This window comes from Aspergillus tanneri (assembly GCF_003426965.1).
Source record: "Aspergillus tanneri strain NIH1004 chromosome Unknown AapTan_3_pilon_pilon_pilon, whole genome shotgun sequence".
NCBI lineage: Eukaryota > Fungi > Ascomycota > Eurotiomycetes > Eurotiales > Aspergillaceae > Aspergillus > Aspergillus tanneri.
In genome coordinates this window covers 1,082,006-1,106,051 of record NW_022984630.1, presented here as the reverse complement: position 1 = coordinate 1,106,051, position 24,046 = coordinate 1,082,006, and the positions used below count along the sequence as shown (strand labels likewise).

At 48.6% G+C, this 24,046-nt stretch overlaps 7 protein-coding genes across 7 annotated transcripts; 4 read left to right on the top strand and 3 right to left on the bottom strand.

Moving 5' to 3' along the window:
• Window positions 1-791: 791 nt before the first annotated feature.
• On the top strand, window positions 792-1,008 carry ATNIH1004_004157 (uncharacterized protein; the record flags this gene model as incomplete). Its single annotated transcript, XM_033568828.1, has 2 exons — window positions 792-946; window positions 1,005-1,008. 2 exons carry the CDS (start codon window positions 792-794, stop codon window positions 1,006-1,008), a joined length of 159 nt encoding a protein of 52 aa, XP_033427634.1.
• Window positions 1,009-3,088: 2,080 nt separating this feature from the next.
• Window positions 3,089-4,060, top strand: ATNIH1004_004156 (GILT family protein; the record flags this gene model as incomplete). The annotated part of the gene is made up of 2 exons (XM_033568827.1): window positions 3,089-3,501; window positions 3,577-4,060. The coding sequence occupies 2 exons, from the start codon at window positions 3,089-3,091 to the stop codon at window positions 4,058-4,060; spliced, it is 897 nt and encodes a 298-aa protein (XP_033427633.1).
• Window positions 4,061-5,584: 1,524 nt separating this feature from the next.
• On the top strand, window positions 5,585-8,867 carry ATNIH1004_004155 (putative MFS transporter; the record flags this gene model as incomplete). The annotated part of the gene is made up of 5 exons (XM_033568826.1): window positions 5,585-6,502; window positions 6,901-7,276; window positions 7,365-8,023; window positions 8,097-8,164; window positions 8,216-8,867. 5 exons carry the CDS (start codon window positions 5,585-5,587, stop codon window positions 8,865-8,867), a joined length of 2,673 nt encoding a protein of 890 aa, XP_033427632.1.
• Window positions 8,868-9,354: 487 nt separating this feature from the next.
• On the bottom strand, window positions 9,355-10,370 carry ATNIH1004_004154 (putative short chain dehydrogenase/oxidoreductase; the record flags this gene model as incomplete). Its single annotated transcript, XM_033568825.1, has 2 exons — window positions 9,355-10,034; window positions 10,094-10,370. The coding sequence occupies 2 exons, from the start codon at window positions 10,368-10,370 to the stop codon at window positions 9,355-9,357; spliced, it is 957 nt and encodes a 318-aa protein (XP_033427631.1).
• A 2,359-nt stretch (window positions 10,371-12,729) lies between these two features.
• Window positions 12,730-15,096, bottom strand: ATNIH1004_004153 (putative gamma-tubulin complex component GCP4; the record flags this gene model as incomplete). The annotated part of the gene is made up of 1 exon (XM_033568824.1): window positions 12,730-15,096. One exon carries the CDS (start codon window positions 15,094-15,096, stop codon window positions 12,730-12,732), a length of 2,367 nt encoding a protein of 788 aa, XP_033427630.1.
• Window positions 15,097-15,189: 93 nt separating this feature from the next.
• ubaA (E1 ubiquitin-activating protein ubaA) lies at window positions 15,190-21,015 on the top strand (the record flags this gene model as incomplete). Its single annotated transcript, XM_033568823.1, has 10 exons — window positions 15,190-15,357; window positions 15,812-15,934; window positions 16,001-16,089; window positions 16,157-16,242; window positions 16,297-19,078; window positions 19,143-19,263; window positions 19,717-19,885; window positions 19,971-20,057; window positions 20,130-20,308; window positions 20,431-21,015. The coding sequence occupies 10 exons, from the start codon at window positions 15,190-15,192 to the stop codon at window positions 21,013-21,015; spliced, it is 4,389 nt and encodes a 1,462-aa protein (XP_033427629.1).
• Window positions 21,016-21,750: 735 nt separating this feature from the next.
• On the bottom strand, window positions 21,751-23,969 carry ATNIH1004_004151 (calcium-binding mitochondrial carrier protein; the record flags this gene model as incomplete). The annotated part of the gene is made up of 8 exons (XM_033568822.1): window positions 21,751-22,270; window positions 22,335-22,367; window positions 22,415-22,518; window positions 22,578-22,639; window positions 22,688-23,307; window positions 23,373-23,580; window positions 23,668-23,748; window positions 23,840-23,969. The coding sequence occupies 8 exons, from the start codon at window positions 23,967-23,969 to the stop codon at window positions 21,751-21,753; spliced, it is 1,758 nt and encodes a 585-aa protein (XP_033427628.1).
• Window positions 23,970-24,046: the final 77 nt, after the last annotated feature.

The following is a 24,046-nucleotide window of genomic DNA, read 5'->3' as shown; positions in this document are numbered from 1 at the left end:
AACTTCGTCAACACGGGTAAGATCTTAGGGCCATAGTCTAGATGTAGGCGGTATGTACATGTATTAACTTGGCACCAAATAGTTAACTGTATGTTAGCGGTATTTGTCATGATAGCAGCAAACGACCGCTTCTTTGCGGATATCCATACTGGCTTACCCAATTGGCTAAATATTCACTGCTCGATGACCAATACTTGAAGAGGGGATAGTAGTAAGTAATGCATTAGTTAATAATAATCAAGTTTAAATACTACCCCTCAAGGACAAGGAGTTGGCTGTCCAGAAGTCTACGCTATATCATAGACTGGAAGTACTTCTCTCTTATATACGAAATTGAAGAATGAATCCTCCTTGAGTAATATTTTACCATAATATAGCGTGGATTAAAAGTGTTGATCGTGCTCAGATATATCAGCCAGGTGCTGTCACAGCAGGAAATCCGTGAAGCAAAACCCACTCACTGCTTGCGAGAAAGCAGCAAAAGCCGGTGAACGTAGAAAACGTTTCTTCTACATGAAAACTAAACTCATCGCGGCAACTGCTGTCGCTCTGGGAACGACATCAATATTGTGCGAATCTCGAGCCACTATGGGATGATGAGGTATTTGCCACTGAGGAGTTGATGAATGATACATCTCACAATGCATCCTAGAGTGAATAATCTCTCGTTCAGCTCGACCTCGAGATATCTCGAGCAACGCTGCTATTGCGTCAGGAAGATGTCCCCCAACAGTGGAGAGAGTATTCTTAGGATCTTACCAACAGGTGTACAACTTGTGTGGAGCGTTACGATGAATGATATCTTCCCAGCGTCTGGTCCCATTAGTTCCTCAGAGGGTGTTCCACAACCGGATGGGACAAGGTTCACGGTCGAAGGCACGCCCCGGGCGCCTTACAGCGAGGATCTGGTTGACCTGCTACAGGTTCACTGCAATATGAAGCGACAGTTGGTATTCGTAATGATTTTCTCCTTTTCAAGTGTGACGCTAACCCGTAGAGTCTAGATGAGCTCTTATTTGCAAGTTTCTATCTCCCAATCCGTACCCCATAAAAATAAGCCACTTTCCTGGACTCGGAATACCACGGTCCACACAGCAGTGCACAACTGCAGAGCCGTAAGAGATGCAGATTCCCCACTGTACCATCTAACGGACCCTATGTCACGTTGTTCTCTTTTATTATCACGTCCATATAGCCGCCAGCACAGACGACTAGAGATCTTCCAATATGTATCAGGGCAGATTCACGTCCAATCCCTTCTGTGATACCCCTGCCGCAGGATCTATCTTGATGGGATAATCGGTTTTGCCTACAGCTGCCTGCAGTGCACATTCCAAGCTCAAAATGAAGCCCCGTGGCTGCATGATCTGTTCATTGCGCTAGGCCCAGTTACGCTTGCCCTACCGCAGCCACGCCTATATACAAAGGATATCTGGTCAATACTGATTTGCGATTGGCTCATCTATCAGATTGCTTTGGCGACGCTTGTCCGGAAGGAAGTGAAACAGAATAATGTACGTATCCAAGCCAATCCAACAACACTTGCATGTCTTAATCGTACTCTGCGCAGCAACCACGCGGTTCATGGAACCGGATATATGTCTACTCTGAGAAGCCACCAGGGACAGATAGCATGTGTCCCCTCGACCATTGAAAATGCTTAAAAACAGCTACTCGACGGTGGCATGGATGAGGCCCTTGCGGCGCACTTTGCCTCAATCCTAGCGCGGAAATCACTTGTTATTAATCAAAGATACGTGGAAACGGCCTGTCCTGACGACACTGCCCTTTTTGAAAAGCTACGTCTGCAGGTTTGGCCATACGTCCATTTAAAGCTCCCTATTTCCGGGGCTGGCGCGTGGAATTCTGTCCGATGGAGGTGCAGCTGGCTGATTTTGATAACACCGCCTTCGCAATCTTCACATATCTTACTCATGTCGAGGGCCATTCTTACTTTCCATCTAAATTTCTACGTACCGATGGACAAACTCGGCGAGTCAATGAAAGCTGTACAACAACGGAGTGCTGTAATTAACGACCGGGTCTGGTTTTAGCGCCCAGGATGGTCATCCTCGCTGTACGATTCTGTCAGGATCTGAGAATGTCACGCAGAATCACCATACCCGGAGGTACGCTCCGCTGATGGCCACGATGTTCTAATGACGTTGAACGAGATCATCAACAGGGAACCTCCCACAGTGCCATCTGCATTCCCTGGTCTTCATCAAATTGTCAGAACATATGTGAACCACTACCACCTTGCTTGCGGACTAGCTCAGGTCGCTCCTTATCTGGATCTAGTTAATAAGCGAGCCAGCGGTAATGCCCCTACTCCTGCGCAATGTATGCGCAGCTCTGCCTTCCAGCATCCAGAGGTAAGGCAGGAGCGAATATCTATGACAGAGTGACAAAAACAACTTGTAGTTCTCAGTCGGACAAGGGGCTTGTTTCCTGAATCTGTTTTGGTGGTTGTGAGGGGAAGAAAGTAGAAAAGGAGAGAAGTCGAAGTGCGTTGTCCTCTCAACTGACGCAGCCAAGGCTTTTTATAAATTCACGGTCTGGGGAAGAGGATGGCGCTATTCCCGAGCGGAAGGAAGCACAGTCATGTGCTCTAGACCGGACAGGCAATAGGATTGTGGTATGGGGCAGAGACGGTCGGGGGCAGGCGGTCGGAGGCTGCAAAAGAGCGGTGTACTGGTAGCCGGATCCGGCGCTCCACTCACTGTTGTCGTATATTTAGGGAAATAATAGTAAATTAAAAATATAGAACTGTTGTTATATGGAACTCCTATAATAAATGTTTGCTGCCGATGCCGAGTCAGTCGAGGAGGGGTAGGACACTACCGATGCAAGGACACGCGATATGGTAACGAAGCACGTAATTCGATCGTTATAATATAAATGGAACACTCTGGTTGACGTGACGGTGAGGGCCGTTCCTGAATAGCCCGATCCGGCTTACTTCTATCTGACGACAGTGGCAATCGGTGAGCTCAGTCTCTCCACATTGCCCTCTTCCTAGCCGTTATTTCACTATTTCACTTCCTACCTTAACTAGCACCTAGTAATTGATCAGGCCCCGGCAAGTATGGAAGAAAAACAACCTTTTCTGTCGCAGGCCTATGGCAGCGATGATGATGACAATGATGTCGAGACCCTACCCTCCACCGACTCGAGTCGACGGTGTTCCCGACGCGGTCGTCAAATCATCACCATGCTGCCCATTGCTCTGAACATGATTCCCATGGTGTTGCTAGGCTGGTTATTGATAGCTGCTATTACACCCGGAGTTAATTTCCTGAACTGTCAGAGCCTGGTCAGACGTCTTTTCTATGGCCTCCCGGAGGACGCTGAGTTACTCTCAGAACCAACCAGGGTTCCTCTCGAGGCCCACATCATGAGCAAATGCCCAGACGCTCAATACTGTCTGAAACACCTAGTTGTGCCTGCAATGGAGCAGATTAGCGACAAAGTGGACTTTGACCTGTCCTTCATTGCGAAGTAAGCCGGAAACTGAAACCCGAAAAAGCAAACTAGGTTGCATCCACAGCGATGGGGAACTAACATCCAATTTAGTGTCTCCGATACATCCTCCGACATCCAATGTAAACATGGCCCTGGTGAATGCATCGGAAACATGCTCATTCTCTGCGCCGAGAATCTTCCCTTCCCCGAGGGAAGTGATTTTCGCATGCCCACTATCCGGTCCCTGGGGTTTTCTAATTGTCTGATCGATTCATATCATGACATTCCAGACCGTGCGCTGGTGGAGCACTGCGCTCTGGAGCATGGCATTGATTTCAATGCCTTGAACCGCTGTGCCAGCAAGCAGCAGGACGATCCCGACGCGGGTCTTAGTGGCCTGGCTCTGCTAAGAGAAAGTGCGCTTCATAGCGCCGATCTGGGCGTCAAGACGAGCTGTACTGTGCGACTGGATGAATCCATCTGGTGTGTGCGAGATGGCGGAGTCTGGAAAGACTGTGTCCAGGACGGAGAAGGAAGTAAAGCTTCGGTGCTTGTTGACGAAGTTAAGAAGCTCTGGAAGAGGAGAAATAAATAGGGTTGACTTGGGGTGGATTTTGTTGTTGGGAGGAAAGGAGTTCCAGGTTTCCTTAAGTCGGTTTTACTGGTCTGTCTGATATATTTGCACCGATTTATTGTCTAATTTTTGGCTGAAAATCTAACTTCGAGAGAAAAATATATACCCCCATCTAGACCTTTCTTGATTTGATCTTCGAAAAGTTGCCATGAGAAAATGAGGGGTGCAAAAATGGCTTTAAATAAATATGCTTAAAAAGTGTCGGGAATAGTCTCCTACTTAGCTTTCTATGACAATACTGAATAACAGCTCAGTAGAGCCCATGAATTTTGGTGATTGAATAGTATTATCTGTGTTGATAAAAAGTGTTTGTTAGTGAATTCTTTCTCTTTATTGTTATTATAATGGTGTTTACTATGACTTGGGACTTAGCCACATCCACCAATGCGTCATTTGTTTCATCCCTTCTCCTGTCGCTAGGTAGTACTCTCAATCACTGTTCTATTTAACCTTGAGATTGTCAACATTTTCCTCAACCTCCTAGAGTAAGTTTTTTAATATACATCTCTGGTCGTGGAATATAGCATATGGTGCTGATAGACAATAGACACCTGTTATAGACGCGACAGCTCCATCAAGGCAGTCCGATTCGAACAGCAATTCGTTCACGTTGTTTCAGAATCCCAGGAGGAACAACCTCAGCCCTATGGCATTCGACCCTGACCCCAGTACGGAGTAAAGAAGAACTTGATCGACGCTTTCCTCTCCATCCCTGTTACAGCAAAGAACCCGAGGCTCCTTTCAGAGACGCCCAGGCTTTGGAAAGACAGTGTCCAAGATAGAGAAAGAAGTGTAGCTTTCAATTCCACCATCTTAGAACCTCCTATTAACTATCTATGTAGAAATCGTGTCAAGACAAAACCATTTAACTAACTATAAACCCGGGGCATTACTGAGCTGTAATAGTGAGTTACATAGGGAGTTTCAACAAATTTGGTGATATGATCGTCTTCAGCAGCTTGAGAGCGGCGCCTGATCAGTAAGCAGAATATCTATACCGGCCAGAGACCCATATATTATTTTAGTTATAATTCAGTACAAAGCGTTATTTTCTTAGTAAAAACAGATATCTATACAAATCTTAACTCTGGGCGCATTTCAATACTATTATGGGTGTGGCACTATGCACATGGGTATTCACTCTCTGTAATGTGTCAGGTTGTGTGGCCATTTGTCGTGAAAACTTGAGGAATGATAAGAATAGGAAATGGCTTCCCCATCCTTCTGCGAGGTCTGCGTTTCCCAGACACAGCCTTTGTTTCCTTTTCTCCTCCTGCCCAGGACTCGGTACGCCCATTGCCTTTCCCTTCTATTCCTTTCTGGCCTTCCTCTCCCTCTTTTTGTTTACTTCTCCAGCAAGCTTCGTGTCTAGAAGCAAGTGCTCGACGTGAAAACGTGCTGTCACAAGAAACACAGCGCCTCAAGCCTCCCATTCCTCGACGAGCTTTGTGACTTCACCAACTTCAACTTCATCCAGTCGCGGCCATGTATTTGCCTCGGACCTGCTATCACTCGAGAAAAAATTTCGATAATAGAGTCGACGACCTCGTTCGTAAGTATTATGACGTTTCTGAGCCCAACCCGGCCCTGCAGGATGTCCTCAAGAATCCGGACGGGTCATCTCTCCTTTTCAAAGCGGTCCGTCGCCAGGTCGCACTGATCAGGTGCCGTTCCCACGCTCCTGAAGATGATCAGATCACCATTTACGATAAAGCCTTGCTGCTCCTCACTAGATATGGAGAGGAACCGGAAGACATCTGCGCTCTCGAGCTGTATATGACCGAGTTTCTCGGTATCGTCCCGATTTCGCCTTTACAGCAAAGCAGAGAGGACCTTTCCCAGCACATTGAGCTGCAGAAGATACTGAACAAAGGTTCGCACATCCCAACCCACAGCCGGTTCATCCCTAACGAAGACGTCTTAGGGATTGAACCTGTTGCTGTCCCCGAAGGACATGTTGCTAGCGAAAAGCAGCTCAAACAAGGGTTCACCGCCGAAAAGAACACGCGTACCGACGACAAAAGCAACCCCAGAGTCCATCGATCTGAATCATACTTGCATGAAAAAACCATGCCAGACAAGACCGCCGCTGATACCGGTCAGGATTCACGTAGTCAAGCTGAGAGGATTCTTGGAGTTTATTACAAAGCCAGAGACGATTATTTCCAGGTTATACAAAACGATGGCGTCGCTCATATGAGTGTTATCCGGTTTCTTCGCGATACAGCCGAGAATGCTCTTCTGTATCTTCACAAAAGCGCGATGTTGGGCCATCCTGCCATCCCCGATCTGCAGCAGACTTTCGCATTTGCTAGGGATAAGGCTGCCGAGCTTTCTGGAGGCCGGAAACGCTATTTTGATGAGGGGGCTGGCAGACATGGACACAAGAGGGCCCGTCGACAGGTTGACTCGTATCGTCCTGCGCCATAGTGGTGTCTCTGTCTATAGTTTGGTTTTTGGGACGCTGCGATTTGGGTTGGGTTTGGCTCTTGATATTTCAGGCGTGCTTTTCAAAGCCCCTTTCATGCTCCGATTTTCTTTGTATGTGCGTATCATGCAGGTTATTAACTGAGAGTGATGGATTCCACTGGGTTAGATCTCATGGGTCTGAATGTGTGAAGTTGAAGATCGCTTGTGATGCTTGGCAAATCACACCCTTAATGCAAGCCACGTGCATCCATACACGTGATGACACTTCATTCTTCAACTTGTTAGTTAATGAATGCCAGCCCCTTGCTTCATCAATCTGCTTGCTGCTATCTCTCTCCCACTAGACATGGACATCTAAAGATTACTCAAAGGATCTTGCTAAAATGACGCTCCTGCGGCCTCAGCCGGCCGAGGCCGCAATTTCCACTTCTAGCAACGGATCATCTAGTGCTCAATATACGCCGGTGTCTGAAGGCTCCGAGGAAGAGTGTGTCTTATCAAGTTCAACCCGTCCACCAGCTCGCCCATTGAAACTGCAAACGGATCTTGATTCTGATGGAGACGACATTTCTAGTGCTGTTAGTGACGAGGGCTACGAGTCCTATGAAGAAGCCCGCCGGAATTCGAATCAATCCAGCTTTCCAAAGTACACTACGGCTGAGGAGAGAGAGGTCGTGAAAAAATTCGACCGCAAGCTTGTTCCGTTCTTAGCGTTCCTGTATATGCTTTCATTTTTGGATCGATCTAGTGCGTTGTCAGCTGCCCAGTAAAGCAGCAGCTTCCTTTCTCGTCCCTCCCATGTATCTTCTAGTAAACACTCTAATTTTCGTATCAGATATTGGAAATGCCAAGATTGCAGGTCTCATGGACGATCTCCATCTCTCGTCCTCTCAATATGAGTGGCTGCTTACCTCCTTTTACATCACCTACATCCTGTTCGAATGGATGACCCTTATGTACCGTGTCGTCCCTGCGCACATTTACATTGCACTTTGCGTATGCGGATGGGGTTTAATTGCGACCTTTCAATCTCTAGCTACTTCATTTGGAGCCCTTGTCCTCCTTAGGGCCCTCCTTGGTATCACAGAAGCGGCATTCGGACCCGGCGTGCCGTTTTATCTTTCGCTATTCTACAAGCGTGAAGAACTTGCGTTTCGAAATGGTCTCTTCATTTCCGCGGCCCCTTTGGCCTCTTCATTCGCGAGTAGTCTAGCTTGGCTGATTGTCAATTTCAGCGGTGATGGTCCAATTGCTCCTTGGCGCATGTTATTTCTAGTTGAAGGGTTTCCCAGTGTTATAGTTGCCGTTTTTGCTTGGATACTTATCCCCGATTCACCAGGACGGGCTCGATTCCTTGAACCGCGACAGAGAATCGTGGCTCAATTGCGTACGGAGGAAAATAAACCAACCAGTTATGATGAGCCTGGTCGAAGCCAATTCAACTGGAGCGAGGTCCGAAAGGCACTAGCTGATCCAAAGTCCTACATTACAGCTGTTAGTGCTAATGGAAACTATCCCTTCAGAATTGCATCCCCAGCTAATAGACCACATTCCAATGATGTTGTAGTTCATGTTCTTTAGCTGCAACGTCGCATTCAGCTCGATGCCTGTTTTCCTGCCTACCATCATAGAAGAGTAAGTTGAAATGATCTCACGTGTCCAAAACTAACAAACAACCCCAACTAGCATGGGCTATTCCTCTCTTGCCTCGCAAGCCCTCTCCGCACCTCCCTATCTAATTGCATTCATCGTGGTGCTGGCCACCGCATACATTTCCGACCGCAACCTTTCGCGCAGTCCATACCTAATCGCCCACGCCATTGTCTCCTCAGCCGCGTATCTAGCTATCGCGCTCACAGGCCACTACCACACTCATCTCCCCACAAGCACACACATCCTCATTCGATACCTCTGCGTCTACCCTGCCACCTCGGGCTTCTTCTCCGCCATCACCCTGATCATGACTTGGACGATGGACAACCACGTCGCCAAGGAAGGCAAAGGCACCAGCATCGCCATTCTCAATATCATCGGACAATGCGGTCCGCTTCTCGGCACGCGTCTGTATCCCGGCAGTGATCGACCGTGGTATGTGCGTGGCATGGCTGTCTGTTCGTTTTTCATGATCGTTGTCGCTGTCTTGGCGGTTGTGTTGAGGGTTCTCTTGCAGAGGGCAAATCGTGCAGCGGAGCGGGAAGGGGAGAAAGATACTTTTGAAATGGAAGGAGGTGGCGCTGGCGCTGGCGCTGGGGGTGAAGAGAGGGAGGGACTCATGGGTTCGGATCGGGGTATCACCCTTCGGTATAATGTGGAGGAGCGATCTACCTACATCGTATAGGTTTTTGAATTGAATTTTGAATGCCGCGGATAAACGTTCGGAGCTTTTTTCTCATTTACCTCTTTCAGGAGTATGATTAAGTTAGTTTGGAAAATGGGTATCAAGTATGATGCAAGTTTGTCAAGAGACCAGAAAAATCCAGTCCCATCCCAGTAGGAATTAATATTGAAGCGCTTCACTAACAGAGAATCATCAGGCAAAGAAGGCAAAAACATCGTAAAGGAAAAGAGAAAGAAAAGAGAAAAGAAAAAGAAAAGAAATCAAGAGTATGGTACATCGAGAAGACAAGAAGTCGCAGATACCCTTCCTTGCAGAAAATATGCCACACAAACCACGAATTTTCGCTTCTTTCAGCCTTTCGACTATGCAAATGTCGGGGGACATGCTCAACCTCCAACGGACTATATATGAAGGGTCATTTTCCGGAACGACCCTGTTATGGGCTCGCTGTCGGTATATTTTTTTTACTTAATATTATTTTACTCGTTTACCACGCAGTGTGGCCTCCATCGATGAGCATCGTGCTTCCAGTCATGAAACTGCTAGCATCACTCAGAGCGAAGAGAGCAGCACCTCGGAATTCCTCCGGGTATGCTAGACGGCCAAGCATGTTCTCTGCTTCCCACACGGCTCGGGATGCCGGGTTCTGTTGGAACACCTGCTCGACCATGGGCGTGATAATATGGCCGGGGCAAAGGCTGTTGACACGGATGCCATGGCGGCCCCATTCCATGGCCAGACTGCGAGCTAGCTGGATGACGGCGGCCTTGGATGAATTGTAGACGGGTGAGGTCATGCCCTTGTTCGCAATAAGACCGCTCATGCTAGCGATCAGTAGGATAGAGCCCTTTTGCTGGTAGTTAAACATCTGCCGCGCGGCCGCCGTGGCAGAGTTAAAGACGCCGTTGTAGTTTATCTGCATGACTTCGTTCATGGCCACTTGTGAATGTTCCAGGGCGCTCTGGAGGTGGTTGATTCCAGCGGCAGCGATCATACCGTCGAGGCGTTTGTTCTTACCCGCAATCTCGGCAAAAACGCTGTTGACCTCTGCGTCGTTGCGAACGTCGATTTGGTAGTACTCCAGACTTCCACCGTACTCGTTTTCGGCGTGTTCTTTAGCTTTCATGAAGTCGGGGTGTGGGGAGTCTAAACGGTCCAAACAGCACACTGAATAGAGAGTATTATTAGCATGTAGAAGGATTGGATCCGATGCGAAGATCGAGCACCTTTGGCACCGGCTTCCATCAGCGCTTCTGCCATGGCCAGTCCAAGTCCTCGACCGCCGCCAGTGACGGCGTAGACACGGTCCCCCATATCAAACTCCTTGAACCGATGGCCACCTTTGATAGCTGGCCGTAGCGGCGGCATCCGGGTCTGGATGTGATGGGAGCTATGGGAACTGGCTGTCGTGGAGAACGCTAGCCGCGAGATGGGCCGAAGCGTCGAAGGGGATTGACATGATCGTGTTGCTTGGAACAGCGATCGGGACATAGCAGAGCGCATGGTGGTCCTGGAGGGGGGCCGGAAGTTTTCACGATATTAAGAATTAAGTACTACAGGATGGAAAATGGTAACAGGGAAGAAGAGACAAGAAAGGAAGGATCTCTAGACACGCAAAGGGAGCAACGACCACAAACCGAATGACTTCAACTCATCATTTACTTCCACTGCGTCTTCGTCGGAGGACGAGGGGTTTATAGATCTGGGAGGAACCAGACGGCAGAAGAGCAAGACTGACCGACCGAAAGCGAACATTTTCTGCCACTGTCGCACGGAAGAACCGAAACAAGGATGGGAAGAAAAAAACAGAATGCCGCGTGATTGCCTGGATGGGTCCACGATGTGATCTAGAGCTGGCTGCTTGGACTGGATGACCCAGATCACTTCATCGCCCGGGAACGAACATCCACGGTACATGGGCTAGTCCATGCATCAAGCTACGCCCCATAAAAAGCCTGCCAGTGGGAGAGAGAGGGAAGACAGCCATGGATGCACATTGGGCACATAGACGGTAGGAAGGCCTGGGTGGGCGAAGGCATCGTGACCTGGTGCTAGAGTTGGCTGAGAACGGTAAGCAAGTCCTGGTCACTTGATCGAGGGATGACGATCATTCATTTGTGGAATGGCCCACCGAGAACCGGGATTCCCGAACATGGGGAGGCCGAGAAGCTGGCTGAGATCCAGATTGGTGAAACGTGCGTAATGTATGTATGTTCTTCGTAGCGGTCAAACAAAGGTCGCATCAAAGAAAAAAAAAATAAAGAAAGAATTCCATCTCTCATCAATCCTCAAGCCAGCTCAATTCCTCTCTTCTATACAGCTATGAATATGGTTTGGAAATAAGTATAGGGGAAATGAATATGGGTGGAATTGACGACGCGTAAGAATGGAGCTCTGGTAAAGCTTCGGAAGCCTTGGAATGCACTTCCGCCAATGACGGTCTCGGCATCGCGAGTGGTGGTGTAATCCGCCCTTTCCAGGATGGAGAACACTAAACAATCCTGCAGGAAGAGGTTGATCTCGGTTCATCCTTGCAGCTAGGACCAATCTTCTGGAGGTCATCTATCCTTGATTCCTTCTAGATTTCTCTCTGCCCCATATTACCCCCACGCTTGATGTTTAATATAGCAACGGGGATGACAGATGATGGAATACCCACCGGATGAGGTCAATATCAATGGCTGGAGTAAGCGATTGTTTGTGACTTCCCTTCTCTCATTTTTTTTTTTTTTTTAATTTTTCTACCTACCCCTCTCCACATTTTCAAGGAAAGGGAGGATGCCCTTACAGCTGGCTACCCCTTTCCCCACAAAAAGGGCCGTACTTTTGCGACTTGGTAAAGGTAGCTTCCGAAAATGACATCCCGAGAATGCCATAGACAGCCGATAAGGATGGACGGATAGAGATTAGTTAGAGACACTACCTAAGGTCCGGGCATGCCATATGGGAGAACGATTCCGCAAACCCACCTCCGCGATTCTGGGGTCCTTCAGTCTTCTCTCCAATTAGCATCTCATCTCGCGGCACATTCATTCAGCCTTAATTCCCTTCGCGGTCCCGATGCTGAATCGTCCTGTACTAAAATAAAAATAGAAAGAATGCAACTCCGACAAATCAGAGCCAAGACCGTCCAACCATATCCCCCAGGGAGATTAAGCTATCCTTTTGACTGTGGATCACCATCGGGTTACCCGTTTAGGTAACCCTGAGAGCCTGAGTCATGTGCCTCTTCAGAGATTTTTCTATTAATCTCCGATTCCATAAACCGTCAAAATCCTCGTGATATCGAGGTACAGTAATCCCATCAAATGGGATGACCTGTTTGGGGAAGATGTTCCCGATCCCTCAATCAATCTACCCTTTGTTTCCTCAGTATTTTAATGGTTGGCCGCGAGCATTCCTCATTTGCGGAGAATGTTACGCAACAGCCAAGCTTGCTAGTTCTTGGGTGGGACACTTCATAAGCTTATCAACCGAATGTAAAAATAGTTAACCGTGGGGAGGTAGGAATTCCCCTCATCCGGGGATGTTTTCCGGGAGATTTCTGGAATGCCATTTGAGCAGAATCCAGCTTCTTTCCATGGAATGAACGCCTATTTGAATAGACTACACCATGTGATCAGATCTCGTGATTCTATACGAAGCATTCATTCTATGCTGTAAACCCATGCTAAGCGTACATTCATACATACATTGGCAAATACCGTTTCCATTGGTCATCCGGGTCGTTTCTCATGGTAGGGGTTGGCCCAGGCGCCCTTGTTCAAAGCAAAGTAGCCTCCTCAATGCTCCCGGGGAACAGAGCCCATCCCAGTTATTAAATCCCATCATAGATAAATCCAACGCGTGCAGAGGCTGCAGGTCAGATGCTCCCATTTGCGTTCCCAAAGTCCAGCTTCATAAGTAGTTGGTCGACACCGGCGGCTTTCCGCGGCACGTAATGGCAAACCGTGGACTCGGCACCGGTGTAATTCTGCCGAGGGGCTGGCCAGTGTCCATTTTGTGACTTGGCTACATCAAACATCTTCTGTCCTTCCCCTGATCGGCTGTCGTCGATATCTCGGAGTCGTGCCACGACATTCTTAATTTCTGCATCAACTCGACTGCGTGCAGTGCCCAACGCTTGCCATATTTCCCTCTCTTCCCTAGCGTAGTCCACCAGAGCGTCCACCACGCCTTCATCCGTCTCCAGATCCATGTTCCGTTGAATGCCTTCCAGGCGTACTACAAGTTCAATGAAGTGGTCGACACCTGTAAGCAACAACCTCAGGGCTTTCGTAAATGGGATGTCCGTCAAGAAGAGAGACTGTACCAATGAGAAAATGTATCGCCGATGTGCAAGTGTCAGTGTTTCAGGGTCATGTCGTTGGATCGCAGGTTGACTGGCACCCTCGAAGCCAGTTTCGGCGATCTTTCCTGGGACCCCTGCATCGGCATTTTTGGATGATGACGCAGTCCCGGGCCGGGGGCCAAGGAATAAAGAGGGCGAGGTCGGTCCCTGTTTGATCCACTCCAAGAAGTGTTGCCAGGAACCATTTATGACTTCTCCCTGGAAGAAACTCCCGATCTCAGACAACACAAAGAGCGAAGCGCTGCTTGTTGCCCAGATAGGCCTCATCTGACGAATTCGCGCGTTGTCTCTCTCCCGACCCATTTTGAGCTTATTTTGGCCGAAAGGAGTGCTGCTCCGCGGAGGACCCCATGGGGAAGGATAGTTCTTTCGTAGGAAAGTGTGCTTCCACAGGTCGCCAAGGTGTATTTGAGCACGCCGGATCCCCAGAAGATAAGAGTGCATCTTAGAGTATGTGGAGATGTCGGATACGGAGAGGAACAGGTCAAGGGGCGGGCATACCTGTACTGAAAGAGATGTCGGGACTGGGAAAAGTAGGCCGTCGAAGGAAATACTCGAGATACCTGTTACTTGCTCAGGCTCTGTGGTACCTGAAGATGACCCTATGGCTCCATTGTCCCTTGTGTTGCTGACGGACAACCGTAGAAGATCCCTAGCAAGCTCCAATTCGTCATCCTGGGGGTCTTCTTCGTTCTGGAGTGAATGTAACTCGGCCCAGGTCTGTGATAAAGCAGCCATTACATCACCTTCCTTGATAGCAAGGCCTTGAAGAACTCCAGTGGGTCGATCCTGGGGGCCAAGGAACTCGGGTTTGCGACGCCTATCATGCAGCCGGACATCAGCTTGTGAGACAAGAGCGGTCGCGAATTCGCCCCGTCTTAATAGAAGAAAATCGTGGAGTACAGAGAGAATTTCAAGGATCTTCTGGAGGGGTAGGAGCTTAGAAAAAGTGCTCTGCGACAGTGATAGGCGAATGGAATCGACTGCTGCGGATAGTTTTGAAGTTGATATCGGCGATTCTAACGCAGCAAGATGCTCGATATGGTCCCCGTGAAGAGTAACTGGTGTCGTCGCAAGCCTAGTTGGGGAACCCGCGGTGGAAGCACCCCGCTTGGCTCTGATTAGGTTCAATGTCTTCCCGATGAATAGGATAGACGACGCCGTATGTGGGGAAACAAATTTTGGCAGTAAGCCTGCATGTAAAACAAAGTTTACCATATTTGAAGAGTGCTTGTCGTCGCTTGTATTATCTTCTTGGACGAAGAAATCATCCTTCCCAAGCACAGGAAGATTCCCATATAATAGCCATGTTGACAGTTGTCTCATCCAGGCGGTTTCTGCTGCGCGAACCAGATTCAATGCCATTTCCTCGATGTCAACATAGCCAGTCTGCGATTCTGCCCGAAGGTAGTCGATCAACGATGCGCCTGTACATCGATGTTTTTTGGCTGCTTTTTGATCGGGCCAAATAAACCGAGCTACCTCCCAGAGCCACTCTAACCTCCGTACCCACGGAGAGAACTCCCCAACGATGGTGGATAAAGGCACGATTCCGTACCCACCCACATACCCGCTATCGTCAACTAGGATTGCCTTTTCAACTTCCAGTATTTTCTTTTGAAACCCGCCAAGGTGCTGGGCGCTAATTGCCGTAGATACAGCACGACAAATGACAGAGGAATGGGAGGAAGAGATTAGAGCCGTGTGAGCCCGCAGTCGAGGATGAAGGCGGCTCAGACGGGCAAGGGGCCTGAGGAGGGCTTTCTCCGGAGGAGACAGGAGAGGAAAAGCATCTTCAGCGACGGCACCCTCCTCGGCTGAGGGGTTGAAAAGTGGCGACGGTTGGCCTGATAGGGAGAGGAGGACCTCGTGGAGCATTCTGGCTGGAACTCTCTAAAGGAAGTCAGCTAGTCACCACAATACCGCAACTGACCAAGGAACATGGCAGACTCGTCCGCAGTACCAACCTAGATGACAGATCTATATCCACTCTTGACTTTTGGCGCTGCCAATACAAGAAACCGCGACCAAGAAGCTCGTATCGACACATGTAAATCCGTTTCACAACGCGTCGCGTTGGATAAGGAGGAACACGTAGAGAAAAGGGAGCTCAGTGCTCTCCAGCGCAGTGCAGTCGAGGTCAGTGAAGTGATGGGTCAGCTTCCCTTGTGCATTCCAGGGCCATCAATATGCCATTGCATGCATGGTGTCTGGTACTCTGGGCCTCCGTCATCGCCATCATTGCCCGTCATTCTTTGGCGGTGGACGAAACCCTTTTGGGGTACTCGCGGGGCTGTGGCCAATCACCACTCGTGCGCTGAGTCAGCGACGACAGCTTGTACCTCTTACGTCGCCGACTAGTTGATTATAAGTGTTTGCTCTCCCTACTTCTGCCACTTTCTTCATCACACTAGGAACCTCTTGTGGGAAACCTCTCTTATTTGCACATATACGTACATTCTTCCTCAAGAAGCCTCTATACAGTACCGCCACCACTCACCTTTCGGTAACTACTTGACCGCTTCTACCCCTCCTGCGGTTGTATTTGGAGTTGTAACCCACCTACTGTTGGAAAGTCTTGCTTGGTGGCAAGGCTTTCATTGCATCGTCTTTCACGATTCCTTCGGAACTTCCCGTTCGTGACGCTACGAAGCTGGGAAAGCGGAGAGCGTCTGGGGACAAAACGACCATTCGACCGGAAAAAAAGATCATGACAGTATGTTTAATTATCCTCCCTATCGGAACTCATGTTGGCAGACTTCAGTTTTCTGACACACTGTAGGACAACAAGATGCAGGTGGATACCCCCCAGGAAACAGTGGAAATGATCAAGCAAGGGGAAATCGACGAGTCTTTATACAGTCGACAGCTGTGGGTCTTCTTCCTTGGTCTGATATAAAGTTTCGAGCTATACTGATGTTCGGTCCTTGCTATTTAGGTACGTGCTTGGTCACGAGGCTATGAAGCGTATGGGATCCTCCAACGTTCTCGTTGTTGGATTGAAGGGTCTGGGTGTGGAGATCGGTGAGTTCCGCCGCCGCTTCTGCTCCGCGGATATTGTTAGCTAATTTTTTGTAGCCAAAAACATTGCTCTCGCCGGTGTTAAGTCCCTTACGTTGTACGATCCTGCTCCCGTAGCCATCGCCGATCTCTCCTCTCAGTTCTTCCTTCAACCCCAAGATGTCGGTAAACCGCGTGCTGAGGTTACCGCCCCGAGAGTTGCGGAACTGAATTCATACGTTCCAGTCACAGTCCATGAGGGTGGTAGTATTGTGAACGACCTCCAGCAGTTGAAATGCTATCAGGCAGTGGTCCTCACGCTCACACCGTTGAAAGAACAGCTCGCGATTGCGGACTTTTGCCATAAGAATGGCATCTATTTGACCATCGCGGACACCTTTGGTCTATTTGGATATCTCTTCAATGACTTTGGCAAGAATTTCACCATTGGGGACGCTACGGGCGAGGAGCCTGTGAGTGGAATTGTGGCCGGAATTGATGAGGAAGGCTTGGTTTCCGCTCTAGATGAAACTCGTCATGGACTTGAAGATGGCGATTTTGTGACATTCACCGAAGTTAAGGGTATGGAGGGTTTGAACGACTCCGATCCTCGCAAAGTCACTGTTAAGGGTCCTTACACCTTCTCCATTGGTGATGTCTCTGGTCTCGGGACGTATAAGGAAGGTGGTCTCTTTACGCAAGTCAAGATGCCCAAGTTCGTTGACTTCCAGCCACTCGATGAGCAGCTCAAGAAACCCGAGCTTATGGTGTCGGACTTCGCCAAGTTTGACCGGCCACAGCAGCTACATATCGGCGTTCAAGCGCTCCACAAGTTCACGGATGCCCACGAGGGCCAGCTTCCCCGCCCTCATAATGAGAGCGATGCTCAAGAAGTTCTTAAGGTCGCCAATGACCTCGCCTCGAGCCAAGAAGATAAGGTGGAGCTGGACGAAAAACTCATCAAGGAACTCAGCTACCAAGCGCGCGGTGACCTCAACCCGTTGGCTGCATTCTTTGGTGGTATCGCAGCACAGGAAGTACTGAAAGCTGTTTCTGGAAAATTCAGCCCTGTTCGTCAATGGCTTTACTTGGACTCTTTGGAGTCGCTTCCCACCTCAATTACCAGGTCCGAAGAGAGCTGCCAACCTCTTGGTACCCGCTATGATGGCCAAATCGCCGTCTTTGGAAAGGAGTTCCAGGAGAAGATCTCGAACGTCACCCAATTTCTTGTTGGTGCTGGAGCCATTGGATGTGAGACCCTAAAGAACTGGGCCATGATGGGCTTGGGAACGGGTCCCAAGGGCAAGATTTTTGTCACTGATATGGACCAGATTGAGAAAAGTAATCTCAACAGACAGTTTCTGTTCCGCTCAAAAGACGTCGGTAAGCTCAAGAGTGAGTGTGCCTCTGCTGCGGTTGAGGCCATGAACCCTGAACTAAAGGGCAAGATCGTCACGATGCGCGACCGCGTTGGACCAGATACGGAACACATTTTCAATGAGAATTTCTGGGAAGGGTTGGACGGAGTTACGAATGCTCTGGATAATGTCGATGCCAGAACCTACGTCGATCGCCGTTGTGTTTTCTTCCGAAAGCCTCTCTTGGAGAGCGGCACTCTTGGTACCAAGGGCAACACTCAGGTTGTCCTTCCCCATATCACTGAATCATACTCGAGCTCCCAAGATCCTCCAGAGAAGTCTTTCCCGATGTGCACATTGAAGAGCTTCCCCAACCGAATCGAACATACAATTGCTTGGGCTAGGGATCTCTTCCAAACCTACTTCGTCGGACCCCCAGAAGCTGTCAACATGTACCTATCCCAGCCGAACTATATCGAGCAGACTCTTAAGCAAGCTGGCAATGAGAAACAAACCCTGGAGCAGTTGCATGATTTCTTGGTCGCCGACAAGCCGCTGACCTTTGATGACTGTATCGTCTGGGCTCGTCATCAATTCGAGGCCCAGTATAACAATGCTATCCAACAGTTGCTCTATAACTTCCCGCGGGACTCGAAAACCTCTTCGGGCCAGCTATTCTGGTCTGGACCTAAGCGGGCCCCTACGCCTTTGAAGTTCGATGGCTCAAACCCCACCCACCTTGGGTTTGTCGTCGCCGCAGCGAACCTGCACGCTTTCAACTATGGCATCAAGAACCCCGGCGTGGACAAGGAGCTCTACCGGAAGGTCGTTGATAACATGATCATCCCTGAGTTCACACCGAAGTCCGGTGTGAAGATTCAGGCCAACGAGAACGACCCTGACCCGAATGCCCAGCCTTCGGGGTCGTTCGATGACAACGCAGAAATCCAGAGTTTGATGGACTCTTTGCCCTCACCGAAGTCGCTGGCCGGGTTCCGCCTGAGCCCAGTCGAGTTTGAAAAGGACGATGATACCAATCATCACATTGACTTTATTACTGCAGCCAGTAACCTTCGCGCCGACAACTACGATATCCCCCAAGCGGATCGCCACAAGACGAAGTTTATTGCAGGCAAGATCATTCCTGCTATTGCTACAACGACCGCGCTGGTCACGGGGCTGGTTGCCTTGGAACTGTTCAAAATCATCGACGGCAAAGATAACATCGAGCAATACAAGAACGGTTTTGTGAACCTTGCACTGCCATTCGTTGGGTTCAGTGAGCCTATTGCCAGCCCCAAGGGCAAATACGTAGGCAAGCAGGGAGAAGCGACCATTGATCAACTTTGGGACCGCTTTGAGGTAGATGATATCCCGCTGAAGGACTTCCTGAAGCACTTCTCGGATCTCGGTTTAGAAATTAGCATGGTTAGCTCCGGAGTGAGTCTACTCTACGCGAGCTTCTATCCTCCTGCGAAGGTGAAGGATCGCCTTCCTCTGCCGTACGTAACCCCCATTATCCCTTCCCCTATCTAACAGTTGATCGACTAATCCTCGACTATACAGAATGAGCAAGTTGGTAGAACACATCAGCAAGAAGCCTGTGCCAGATCACCAAAAGAACATCATTTTCGAAGTGACTGCGGAGGATCAAACAGAGGAGGATGTCGAGATCCCATATGTAATGGTGAAGCTGAGGAAGTAAACTGGGGTTTGTGCAGCTAGACAATGTTGCGGGACTCTTCGTGCCTTTTTCTCTTCCTTTTTTTTTGCAGACTATTTAAAACCGTAGACGCCACTGATATATGATTGCGTTGCTTTTCTTCTCTTGGAATGAACTTGTACAAATGGCTTTGTCAGCGGTGACGTGAGCATCCCGTAAGCAGGGGCTGATGTCATCGGCGCAGCCTCCCTATTTATTCCCTGCGCTCTGCAGTCTGCCCATCGTTCATTGTCCTCCATGTTTCCCTCTCTACACCGTCTCCAACAGACATCGCAGCATATATTGCCTCTCAGGGCCACCGCGGGGCTCCCTAACGCTGCAACCGGCAGAATCTCACGATATCTCTCTCTAACTCGCACTATGGCTGTAGGCTTTCCTGTCCCATACGGAATGTATCGCGTACTGACTGAATTCTAGACCGGAAGCCCCAGCAAGATCACTGATTGGGTTCTCCCGAACGACAAGTCGGGGGAATTCAAGCGCCAACCATCCATGTTCCGGAATTGGATATCCAGAGAACCAGGTGCCCAATTTCCCCCAGAGAAGGACAGATATCACCTCTATATTTCCTATGCTTGTCCATGGGGTTAGTTATTCTCTCTCCAAAAGAAAGAAAGAAATAGAAGCAGACCTTCTCTGTAGTTAGATTCCTAAGCTAACCAATCCCGCAGCACACCGGACATTGATCACGCGCAAGCTGAAAGGGCTCGAAGATATGATCTCATTTACTTCGGTGCATTGGCATCTAGGAGAGAAAGGTCTGGTGGCTTGCTTATTTTATAGCTTATGAAGCTGGGAAAATTGGGATTGCTAACATTTGTATGTTGTAGGCTGGCGCTTTGCAACTCCAGATGAGGCAGTACACGGGGAAAATACAACCCCGGACCCACTACATCCGCAGTATACACATCTTCGCGAAATCTATTTTGCCAATGATCCAGAATACACGGGCAGGTTTACCGTGCCTGTTCTGTATGATAAGAAGACTGAGCGGATCGTGAGCAACGAGGTGCGTAAACCACTATCAACCAGCCTTAGTTAATCCATTCGGCACATACAACTTGTTTGCCCCATTTCTATTCATCAGCTCAGATCCGGTGAACAATTATCTAACGTTTGACGAGACAACAGAGCGCCGAAATCATCCGCATGTTGTACTATGAATTCGACGACCTACTCCCCGAAGAATACAAACAGGTTGATCTCTTCCCACGCGCGCTTCGCTCCGAGATCGACGCCACGAACGAATGGACCTACAATGAGGTTAACAACGGCGTCTACAAGTCCGGGTTTGCAACTACTCAAGAAGCCTACGAGAATGCCGTGACGACGCTCTTCGAGTCGCTCGATAAGATCGAAGCCCATCTAGCTGCCGCGCAGAACTCGGGTTCGTCTTTCTATTTTGGTTCGTCTATCACAGAGGCGGATATTCGACTGTTTACCACCATTGTCCGATTTGATCCGGTCTACGTGCAGCACTTCAAATGTAATATTCGTGACATTCGCTCGGGATATCCGGCACTGCATCGGTGGTTGCGTAATCTCTACTGGGATGTGCCGGCTTTTCGCGAGACAACGAATTTCGAACATATCAAGAAACACTACACCAAGAGCCATAAGCAGGTGAACCCGCTCAGCATTACCCCTGTTGGCCCGGTGCCGGATATTCTTCCTAAAGAGGAGGAGGTCAGGGTTGCTGCTACGAGTAAGAAATAACCGTTGAGGATCTTGGCCACATGTGTTGTAGTCAAACACTTTGTACTTATTTTTATTTTTATTTGGCTTATTCCTTTGCACAAATAGTGGTCTTTTAGTGATATGGGGCAACAATGTCCCCGGATATGCACAATAATAAATGCAGAGCAATAATACCTGTGAGGTAGCTCAATGTATATATATATCCCCACTGCCCTATTATATTGCTGTGGAAGCTGTGAAGCAGAATTCTTAGATACAGTTAGACAAAAAAAGTTCTCCAATCCCGTAAACAAATGAGACAGATAAAGAACAGAAAAGCCAACTCCATACATAGTATGCTTTACCGCACGACGCCATGCCATGCTAAAAGAGGTCGGTTTAGACAACCATTCCATACAAAATGGTCTAAGGTCGGTGGTGTTGATCCCAGAAAACAAGACGAACTCAAAACAAGGAAGCCATTAGAAGATTGGATGAGGAAAGGAGGACCAGGAGGAAAAAAAGGAAATCCGCTATCGAAAGATAGCAAGCAAAGAAAAAACTATTGCTTCCCATCCAAAAAGATAACGGCACCAAATGAGGTTGTTGGCTTCGAGGGTATCTTGACAAAATATTCTAAACAAAGAAATAAAAAGAAAAATTCAATAAAATCGGATGAAGACGTAGCGAAAACATGGTGAAAATGAGTGCTTCAAATCAAACAAGCCTCAAGACCGGTTGGTTATACTCAATCCCGGGAACCATTTCTAGGCTTTATTTTAAACCAAGTATTCGTTTGGAGTTCTCATATACGATGTAGCTGATAGAAACCGCAGGCGCAACCTTGAGCAAATTAGGTGTAATCCCTTTGTAAAATCCACGAATGCCTTCAACCTGGATAGTCTTGCGAGCGACATCACCAATGCCCGTATACGTCGCAGGATGGAGAATTGTGCCTTGAGCCTGTAATCTAGTCCGGAGAACGTTAAGCGGGTAGACAACAGAAGCACTCAATCCTCCGCTAATCGCACCAATGGCGCCAGTGGCGAAATTGTTAAGAGGGATGTCATCTTCATGGCAGTGGTGAATACGAGCCTTGCGGGCAAGAAGAGCACGCTTCAGGTATTCGAAAGTAGTCAGATCGATGGCGGCATATGGAAACATGCCAATAAGGCCCAGAGGCAGGCCACGAAAGAATCCAAGCAGGCCATTTTTATTCATAACCTTTCGGGCTGTGGCCACGATAAGTTGGTTGCCTTTTAGGCCACCTTCGACCGTTTCGCACTGCATTCGACTGAAGATACCATAAGTTTCTAATGTACCAAACCAAAAAGAACCTTGCTTGTTTTGGCACTCACAATTTCAGAGTATCAAGAGGATAGACGAAACATCTGCATCGTTAGATTGTAATCAAGTTTGAATTATCGACACGACATACTGAGCCACCATTCCACCACATCCTCCGGACAAAAACTGTGATGTTGGCTTAAGGCGCTTTGGATCGCCGTGGCCTTCCATGCGGGCAAAAAAGCGCTTAGCGGACTATACATGCTTTAAATTAACACTTTCTCAATAAGCCAATTGGCCAAAGGCAAACTGACCTCATATGCTCCGAATTTGATCGCTGATTCGGGCATAACTTTCAAGACGTTCAAGCCGTTCCCTTTCGCCGTTAATACAAACGCGTTGCATTATGGCCAAGAAGACAAACCTGCGAACAGACTCCGCACTCCCCCAGCACGCCACAGCTCCTTAACCGCGTCAACAAGTGTTTTAGATGCTGTTCCTGCTGCTCGTATCGGAGCTCCATCCTTTACAGCACAGACAGCAGCGGTCTTAACGCCAGTTTGCGCAATGAGATAGACTTTGAGTCGGTCCAAGGGGGCTGTGGCTGTTCTTGATACGGCGCCGGCAATTCCGCCTGCAAGAAAATAACCTAATTGAGGAGTGCTTTCTGTCAACTTCCGTTCATAATATCTGAAGGACATCCACATGGCGACGGTCCTAGGTATAGGCAGCCACTCCAAGTCGAAGTCACCGTCTAAGGATACAGAATCATTGTCAAATGCAGCGCCGGCACTGGGTATCCCGCCGGCTTCCGCATGCGTTGACGGGATAATAGTTGCCAAAGCATGCACTGGGAAAATATAGTACAAAAGGTTTTTGATGGCCAAGATATAACGGCTAGGAAACGAGTGGTCTGTACCTAAACCCTGTAGATCATTGATGTGGACATCTCCTTCCGGGTTTAGATTTCCCGTGGCCGTATAATATGACAGGATAGCGTGCAGATCGGAGGACGAGTAGGCAGGCAGAAAAAGAAGAAAATTCCTGAAATCGAGGTCATTAGTCCTGATCAGCAAGTTCCTACCCAAAAAGGAAAACAGCCTATATACCTCCATTCCGCATAAGAAATGACACCGTCATTATTCGTATCAATATCCGCAAAGAACTCGTCCAATTTAGCTTTCGATACTGTTACCTCCGCATTGGCAAACGCGGTCCTTAGCTCGTTCTTGTCGATTTCTCCGTTATGATTACGATCAATGCTCTGGAAAAGCTGCCACAGTCCATTCTCTGTATGGTCGACAAAGGCCCGGAATTCTGGTAACTATTAGGCTTGTAAAAAAACCGGCATTATAGCCAGTCACTCTGGGAAACAAAGTCATGACCAGAAACTTGTGATCTTACCAAAGTAATCAATATACCCATCGCCATTGGTATCGACCGTTTTCATAATATTCTGTAGCATACAATCTGCATTTTTGAGAGCTGTACATTGATAGGGGGAATCAGGAGTAATTGGGTCAGTCGGCCGCACAGCAGGGAAGGCACGGGATCAACAGATGAAGGTCATGCTCACGGTGGTCAATCTTCTTCAGACCCTTCTTTAAACCATTAAAATCCAAGCGACCATCTCTAGGGACACCCAGTTTCTCCCATAATTTCGCAACTCTTAAGTCACGTTCATTTTTCGACTCGTCAGGTGCCATATTCAATTACTATGTTTTTTTTTTTTTTTTTTTTATCGGCCACCCGACATAATTCCACAGAGGGGCCGTCACCGGGT